Source organism: Dermacentor albipictus, chromosome 5 (assembly GCF_038994185.2).
Source record: "Dermacentor albipictus isolate Rhodes 1998 colony chromosome 5, USDA_Dalb.pri_finalv2, whole genome shotgun sequence".
Lineage (NCBI taxonomy): Eukaryota > Metazoa > Arthropoda > Arachnida > Ixodida > Ixodidae > Dermacentor > Dermacentor albipictus.
In genome coordinates, this window is record NC_091825.1 from 12,847,480 (window position 1) to 12,856,293 (window position 8,814).

The 8,814-nt window shown below is 47.8% G+C and overlaps 1 protein-coding gene across 1 annotated transcript; it reads left to right on the forward strand.

Annotated features, from left to right (window-relative positions):
- The first annotated feature begins 3,867 nt into the window (after positions 1-3,867).
- On the forward strand, positions 3,868-8,342 carry LOC135918049 (uncharacterized). The gene is made up of 3 exons (XM_065451715.1): positions 3,868-3,988; positions 4,838-4,980; positions 7,503-8,342. Exons 1-3 carry the CDS (start codon positions 3,976-3,978, stop codon positions 7,818-7,820), a joined length of 474 nt encoding a protein of 157 aa, XP_065307787.1. The 5' UTR covers positions 3,868-3,975; the 3' UTR covers positions 7,821-8,342.
- The last annotated feature ends 472 nt before the right edge of the window (positions 8,343-8,814 follow it).

An 8,814-nucleotide genomic window follows, 5' to 3' on the forward strand; every position in this document is an offset into this window, starting at 1 on the left:
TGTCTGAACCTAAAACTTTCATTTAATCGTATCCGTTTGTTTCATCGTGTTCGACTCCCATTGTTGAGTGCTGTTTTCTTTTCGAGCCAAACAAAGACTGAGCACGTTGCGCGCACATCTTGGTGCGTTTTGTCGCTGCTCATTACGGTAGCACACACAGTGAAGAAATATACGTGCACACGCGCAGTACTCCGGCCTTTCGAAAGAACAAATGAACCATGCTGTCAAAAGAAGTTTGTGGAACTCCATTATCGCCAATGAAGGATCAGAGTTTGGCGACGCACAACGTTTAGTAAAGAATATCAGCTCAGTTCCCGCAGTACCGATAAAATCGGTGCACTGCCCCTGACAGTACCACGCTTCCCGAAAATGCGGCCAGCGCCCGCCGCTGTAGCAGACGACGCAGATCACGACACCGCCCCTCAAGCGTGTGCGCCTGTTCGAGCTGCTGCCGCCGCACGACTCCATTGCTTGCCGCATCGCGATGCAATACGTTCCGAGTTTTCCCCTTAGTGTGAAACAAACTGCACACGCTATATTTGCCTTTAAGAAGATCGGTACGCTTGACGATTATTTTGATGGCTGCAATGCGGCGAAAGGGCAGCGTCTGCTTAACCATGTAAGTGACGCTGAGCAGGTAATTGGAAACGACATCGTATGTGCCGCCGGAAAAATTGTCAGCACATACGATGCGGCACATACATACGGCACCTACGAGCTAAAGTCATTTTTGCAGTTTCTCACATTATGTTTGCTACAAATCCGTGTTGTATCTGATGGCGACAACGGATTTCTATCGACACTGTGCGGAAATAAACAAGATATATCGCTGCATAGCACAAGTACGACATGCGCACACAACTTTAACTAGTACGTCTCCTACAATATGGAATAGAGGCAGCTATGTAGACAGCTTGGCCATTTTTTAACAGTACTCAAGAGACGGAAGTTGAAAGTATTATTAATCATTCCTGCTTCAGCAATGCCGGCGCGACCAAGACGCGGGTGTGTATCGTCCAGTAACCCGATCGATCGGTGCAGTGGTGAAGCGGGAATGAACTCCGGTCATGTTCAATGCATCATGCACATATTCAATTTCTCGGCACGCGTGAACTTCGGCCACTGCTAGCGCATACAACAGACGTGGTTTCCATTCTTGGGCAGCGCACACACAAACGAAACACGAGAAAGAAGACAGCACAAGCGCTCGTTGAACTTAAAGTTTTTATATGAATAAAAGGATTATGTACCGAGTAATTATTAATTTCACGTGGGTTACATATAGAAACCGTCATACACTCAGGAGTGATCAATGAACGAGCTCGCTTCGTTTGCCAGATGTTTACTTCGCTCGGCGCACCGCAGTAATCCATGTCTGTCGTCTGCTTCTTTCGTACCATTTTCTTGTGAATCGGCAGAATTTCACTGGTGGCATCAACCTTTTCATGTTTACATTGCTGTCGTGACAGTTAACAACACAATAATAATTTCCGGTCATCCGAAGAGGCGCCGTCGCAAACATGAGACGTTTCGCGCGCAGCGCGAACTGAACGCGGGCGCGACCGCGAAGGGAAGCGGCGATGGAAACCACCGTTGGAGATGAAATCGTGCCGCCAGGGGAGAAACGAGCGCTGGCGTCTAGGATGAAACTTGGCGTGCGGTCGTCTATACAGAGCACCTAGTGTACAACTTAATATGAAGTTTTATAATTTGCGTAACCTAAGTGGTTTGGGTTCTCAAAGAGACCTTTGCATATGGAAAGCGTCATACCCCACTTGTGTTATTTTGTGCAGCTTTGGGATTGGCTTGTATACGTTTCTGGCACTCTTTTGTAAGCCCTGCGGTTTGTGCCCTCTCTTTGCACACTCAAAACTTAAAGCTCCCTATTGCCAAGGGCATGAATTTCAAGGTATTTGGCACAACTGGCAGGATTCAAGGAAATTCTGCTGTTGGTGAGCCGCGGTTACACTTGCAGTTTAACAGGAGGAGTTCCGAGTTGAGATTGAGCTGTTTGAATTACATGCATGCATTTTTGGAGATTCAGCTGTAGCCACTTGTGACATCAAATCAACTTTTGTATGCCCGACATCATGGTCAAAGTAACACGTAAAACGCACAAATACACAGCCTTTGCCACTGCAGACGATAGATGGCAGCCAACAGCAATCAACGGTGCTTCCTTGATCAGTAGATGTGGGTGTTAAGGTGTACCCTATGTTTACACTGGGAAGTCAAAGTGCTACGTAATTTCAGAGCACTATGGTTTGAGTCGTGAGCCCGTGCCATTGTGGCTCACACTAAAATCAGTGATGGTTGCTTTTATGTAATATGACGATTGGCCACTGTTTTGCTTGGTAGAATGCGTTTGGGTCTGAGAAGGTGTTTGTACTGAGGGAAAGGTTCTGTAAACCAACATTGATGCTAATCAAATTCTATAGCTCCTCAGCTGAATGTATAGAGTTACATTTGTTTGGTGAGGAGCAATTATACAATGTGCATAGCGACCGTGAAGCAGTATGTTGAAAACATTGGTGTGCATGGCTGTTTACATAATGGGTACAGCCTTGTGAAATCTGCTGTGGCAGCAATTAAAAAAAAATATGGACAAATCTGCTCATCCACAATTTGAACCCCCTGTTGGAGTAGAAGAATGAGCGTTCCAAGGTGTTTTTTTTTCTTTATTATACCATTGTCACACGGCCACTTTCGATCGCGATCGAGCCTGATCCCGTTCGAAATTCTCGATTATGATTGGCTTCCTCTCACGGCTTGCTCAAGGAGGGCACACACGACCTAGAAATTCGATCCTGATCGGGTTTGATCGCCATGAAGAGTGCGCGGTGTGACACCAGCATTGCACTACTCGGAATACGAACTAGCGCTCGACATGATCGCATCTATTTCTAGTGCGTGAGGCTTTCCATTGACTGTCGCTACAACTAACCAACGTTTTGTTTCTTTTGCGCTGCAGTGGGCCGTGACGATTCCGTTTATAGCTTCAAAGTGGACAATAGACAGCCGTTTTGTCGCTCGTAGAAGCATGAAAAGGTGGGCTTGTGCTTGGTAATGAACTCTGACCTACACGTTTGCTTCCAGCCGGAGCAGCAGACGCGACAACTCGCCGTTTGTAGGCTGCCGGCCGATGGCGGTATCCCTCGCGAACAGCGAGATATTTCCCTGCCGTTTAGAGGATCGGTCCAGGAACGATTCTTGAGGCGATTTTTGTCGCTGAATGCGAACATGGCCACGCCGGTTCGCCGTGCAGAGCGGAATCGGAACATTATTTTTCGATGAGTTCGCACTGACGCAAAGCAGTCGGTTGGCTCGTCGGTCGTGCAACGGGCGGCGCGCCGGCATAAAGCCGCGTCCACTTGAGACACCTCACGCGACGCACAGTACATACGTTCCAAGTCTCCAACGTTCTGCGGTTCCGTTGGCGGATGCACCGCCACGGCATCTATATTTGCCATTTCTGCCGCGGCCGTGCCCGTCGCCGAGCATATATATATAGGCTTAACTGGATCAGGCAGAGCTTGCATGATTGCGGAGTATAGTGGTAGTATTTAATCACGTGACCTTCAGGTTGGTTCCAGATCACGTAGTTTAGAACTCTCAATAGATGGTTTTTGGTCACGTGATCTAAAACTCCGTACGTCGTGAAGCCGGCTCATGACATCCTTTTACTACGTTTCTCAGAGCTGGTACTAAAACGATGTAATGTAACGCATTTTACTGCTTCATGCCAGAGTAATTTTCTGGTGCAAGGTAGTCTTCAAAGCTCATGAGCCGCAAAAACCCCAATGTCGGCTAGCTTTTGTTTACAGTGTAGTTCAAGGATGCGTCACATTGGTCTACCGTATCAGGGGATACCATAGCTTCGCTGGCCAACTGCCTTCGCAGCATGAAGCAAAGTTCGACGAATACTTCGCTTCTCAAGTCAATGAGGTACAACAGCGCTACCTGTTCCGTAGCCGAATGCAAGAGTCCGGTGAGCCTTTTGAACATTTCTTAAAAGATCTGAAGACGAAAGCACGAGCGTGTAACTTTGGGGGGCTAGCAGAGTCAGTTATCAGAGACGAGATTGTTTTTGGCACAAACGACGCTAACATTCGAGAGAAGCTTCTTTCTAACAGCCAGTTGACGTTGCGAATGCAGAAGAACAGTGCAAGGCATCTGAAGCAGCAGTAGCGAACCAAGCAATTTGGATGCGAGAACAAAAGCAAGTCGACGCAATGCACAAGACAAGTCGTGCTTCGCAAGTTAAGCAGCGCAGAAGTTACAAATGTCAAAAGTGTGCAAGGGCGCACGCACCAAGAAAATGCCAGCTTACGGACGAAGATGTGCGTGCCAAGGAAAAAAACCACTGCGCTATGTGTTTCAAAGCAAAACCGCAAGTAGGCGAGTGGCAAGGTAGTGAAGAAGATTTTGAAATTCTCGCTATCGGAAATAAGACCAGCTGACGAGACTGGGCGGTGAAAGCGAAGGTGGTAGGAAAACAGATTGATTTTAAAATAGATACTAGATCAGAGGCCAATCTGCTACTATTAGCTCTGTACGCACAGATGAACCCGAAGCCACAATTAAAGCCCAGCAGTGTGGTGTCACGATCCTACGGGGGAAGCGAAATCAAGCATTTCGGAACCGTAAGGCAAAGAGTGGCGCTGCGCGACCGCACTTTCACTCAGGATTTTTTCATTGTCCGCAAGTGAGGGCCAAGCAATTCTCGGTCTGCAGGCGTGCGAGACCATGGGGCTGGTATCCAGACAAGTACACAGCCTGTCGCAAAGCAGCTCAGAAAAAATTGTGAATGAATTTTGCCACCTTTTTTCTGGCATAGGCTGTTTCCAGCGCCACTATCGCATGGTCCTGCGCGACGGAACACTCCCAGTCATCCAGCCGGCGCGTCGAGTACCACTGGCCCTGACAGGGCAGCTTCGAGACGAGCTGGAACGTATGGAGCGGGAAGGCATAATTACGAAGGTGAGTGAGCCTACTGAATGGGGGAGCCCTTCTGTCATTGTGCGCAAGAAAAGCGGTGAAATACGCGTGTTCATGGACCCGCGTAAGATAAATGAGGCCATTAAACGCGAACACTTCGAAATGCCAAGGCGAGCGGACATTGAGCTCGCAGGAGCCAGAATGTTCACGCGCCTAGAGGCTAATTCAGGTTTCTGCGAGATTTCGCTCCACGACGAAACGTCGAGAATCTGCACTTTAGCGACGCCTTTCGATCCCTACCGTTTTCGCCGATTGCCTTTCGCCGTATCGTCAGCATCGGAAGTGTTCCAAAAGGACCTAAACGACATTTTTGAGACTGTACCAGGAACGAAGGTATAAGTCGATGACATATTAGTTTGGGGCTCATCAAGGGAAGAGCATGACGAACGATTGAGGTTGGTTAAAGACTGCAGAAAAAGCAGGGCTAACATTCAACCCTGACAAATGCGTTGTTGGAGTCAACGAAATGGACTTTCCAGGAGACGTAATTTCTGCAGAAGACACAAGGGCAAGTTCTTCCCTTGTTCGGCCTATGCTCCAAATTCCACAGCCGCGTGGCAAACAAGCCGCGCAGAGAACGCTCAGAGTTGTAAATTATTTCGGCAAGTTTATTGCAACAGTGGCAGAAAGCACGAAGTTTACGCAGCATAATCAAGAAAGACGCTGTGTTTGACTGGATGCCAATCCGCGCGGAAGAACGGCGTCAGATATGCCACGCTTTAAGTAGGCAACCATTGCTGTCAGTGTTAGACCCAGCAAAAAAAAAAAACCCTCTCGAGTGACGCATTGCGCAGTGGCGTAGGCGCCGCAGTTTTGCAGAGCTACAATGGCACATGGAAACCGGCCGCGTATGGATCGAGGACACTCTCGGAAGCGGAAAGACGCTATTCGCAAATCGAAAAAGAAACGCTCGCCATTACATATGGCTGCGAAAAATTTGACCTCTTGGTGTACGGTCGATAGGTCGTTATTGAGACCGACCATCGCCCTTTCATTGTTATCTGTAAGGAAGCAATCGGTGACATGCCACCCAGGCTACAGCGTTTCTTTGTGCGATTTCTCAGATACTACTTCGACCTGCAATTCGTTCCAGGAAAACAGCTCGTGCTCGTGGACATGCTGTTTCCAGCACCCAGTGATTGGGACACGGATGCGATTGGAACCGCTGACGTAGAAGTGCACGCTGAGAATACTGTATCTTTACTCATCAGTGACGAAACGTGGAAGCGTATCGCAGCAGAAACAGGCAAGGATAGTTATCTGAAAGCGGTGCTGCAAAACTTAATAACGAATGAGCAATAGATGGTCCGTTGAAGCCTTTTTCATCAGCTATCTCATCATCATCATCATCATCATCATTAGCCTGGTTACGCCCACTGCAGGGAAAAGGCCTCTCCCATAATTCTCTAACTAACCCGGTCATGAACTAATTGTGGTCATGTTGTCACTGCAAACTTCTTAAACTCATCCGCCTACCTAACTTTCTGCCGCCCCCTGCTACGCTTCCTTTCTCTTGGAATCCAGTCCGTAACCCTTAATGACCATTGGTTATCTTCCCTCCTCATTACATGTCCTGCCCATGCCCATTTCTTTTTCTTGATTTCAACTAAGATGTCATTACCTCGCGTTTTTTCTCTCACCCAATCTGCTCTTTTCTTATCCCTTAACGTTACATCCATCATTGTTCTTTCCATAGCTCGTTGCGTCGTCCTCAATTTAAATAGAACCCTTTTCGTAAGCCTCCAGGTGTCTGTCCCGTACGTGAGTACTGGTAAGACACAGCTGCTATACACTTTTCTCTTGTGGGATAATGGCAACCTGCTGTTCATGATCTGAGAATGCCTGCCAAACGCACCCCAGCCCATTCTTATTCTTATATTTTCTCATATTAAAGTCGTCCTATTCAAATGGCGCAAGGTCGTAATTCCAAGCAGTATAAGGCGAAACACTGAACAGAATTCTCGAGGGTCAGCTAGGAATCGGCAAATGAAAAGGCAGGGCTCGTCGGCTCGTCATCTAGCCTGGCATGAACTCGGAAATTGAATTGTTCGCTCAGAGGTGTGCTGCATGCAAAAAGTATGCGTATAACCAGCCGAAGGACTCACTTATCATGCGTCCTGTTCCGACCAGCCTTAGTATCGCGTGGGAATCGACATATTCCACTACCGTGGCAAGTCCTACCTGTGCGTCTATGACGCGTTGTCTAACCTCCCCGAAGTAGAATGCCTCCGAGACACTACAGCCAGGACCGTCGTTGACGAGACTAGTACTATATTTGTACCTTATGGCATTCCAATGGAGGTTCTTTCTGACAATGGTCCCCAATTTTCGAGCAGAGAATTTGCCACGTTTTCGCGCACTTACGACTTCAAACACATTGGCTCAAGTCCGGCATTGCCACGTTCCAATGGGCTATCGGAAAAGAGGGCACAGATACTGAAGGGACTCTTAAAGAAAACGACCAAAGCTGAACAGCATTTCTGGTTGGCACTTTTGGCTTACAGGATTTCTCCCTTGGAGTATGGCCGGGCGCCAGCAGAGATCCTCCAAGGTCGCCAACTACGAACACTACTGCCTGCCTTCGAATGTGGACCAGCCCACCAAGTTATCAAGCACCGTCAGCTTCGAACTTCCGCGCAGCCACCAGCACCACTCCACGAAGGCGATGTCGTGCGAGTCTAGACCGGCACGTGGGCTACGAGAGCACAGGTTCTGAAACAGTCGACGTACCCCAGGTCGTACCATGTCATCACGCCGGAGGGGCGATCCTTACGGCGCAATCGCAAACACTTACTACCGAACGGGGAGGTCTTGCAGCGTGACTTCAGCGACGCGGAACCCGAGTGCTCGATACCTGCTCATCGCACCGACGATACATCGCCGAGTAATTGTGTGACGTCAGCCGCGGACATGTTCCACAGGGCACCGCCCACGCCAGCCAGTGTTACAGCAACTGTGGACATTTCGTACAGATCGCCGTCTACACCAGCACCAAGGAGGTCCCTGAGGCAAGCGAGACTACCACGACGACTGAATTATCATCAGAACTTCAAACAGATTTCCTGAACACGCTGTGTCAATATTTGTGTTTTACTTTCGTTACAAATGTGTAACCTCGGGAGTAATCACTATACCACATCTGTAAATAATTGCGCTATTTATTTTATTTTATATCTAGTAACGAAAGAGGGTGTATCGTATCGCGTCTGACACGTGTGCTATGCATGATAATCTGAGGGGGCATCGTCTCACTTCTCTGAATATCGTAGCATGGTCATCTGAGGGTCGTTGCTCCATTTCAGTGTATAAAGCAACTGATCAATAAATCTCGGGCAGTCGTGCTCTGCAACCACAAGCATGGTGCTATGCTGATATAGATTGGAGCTCATTTTCTTACCTTGGTTTGCAGCATTAATATGAGAACACAATGGCGTATGTATGATTCTAGGAGTGAGTGCTTCTTTCAGGTATTCCTATCAGATGGATAATATTGCTCCTCTTCTTTACAGGTTTCGGCTACCAAATGTGAATTTGTATGTAACTTCATAGTGGTGACAAGTCACTTGTTGAAGTTATTTCAATAGATTTATATGTACATTAAAGAACCCCTAGTAGCAGTCAAGGTTAAAAGGGACGCCGACCAAAAACTTTAAAAGAAAAAAAACCGAGATGTTTCGGCTTCCATACGGGAGTCTTGTCCACGCTGTTCACAACACCTGGTAGTCCAAATTATTCCGGAGTCCCCCACTATGGTGTGGTTCATAAAGAAATCGGGGTTTTATCACCTGAAACCGCCACATTTTAATGTTTTTTGAG

Bases quoted from the DNA above. Each gene is read 5' to 3' on its own strand.
- LOC135918049 (XM_065451715.1), top strand. The intron at 4,981-7,502 runs GTGAGTGAGCCT...TTTGGCTTACAG, and splicing joins GGGAAGGCATAATTACGAAG to GATTTCTCCCTTGGAGTATG.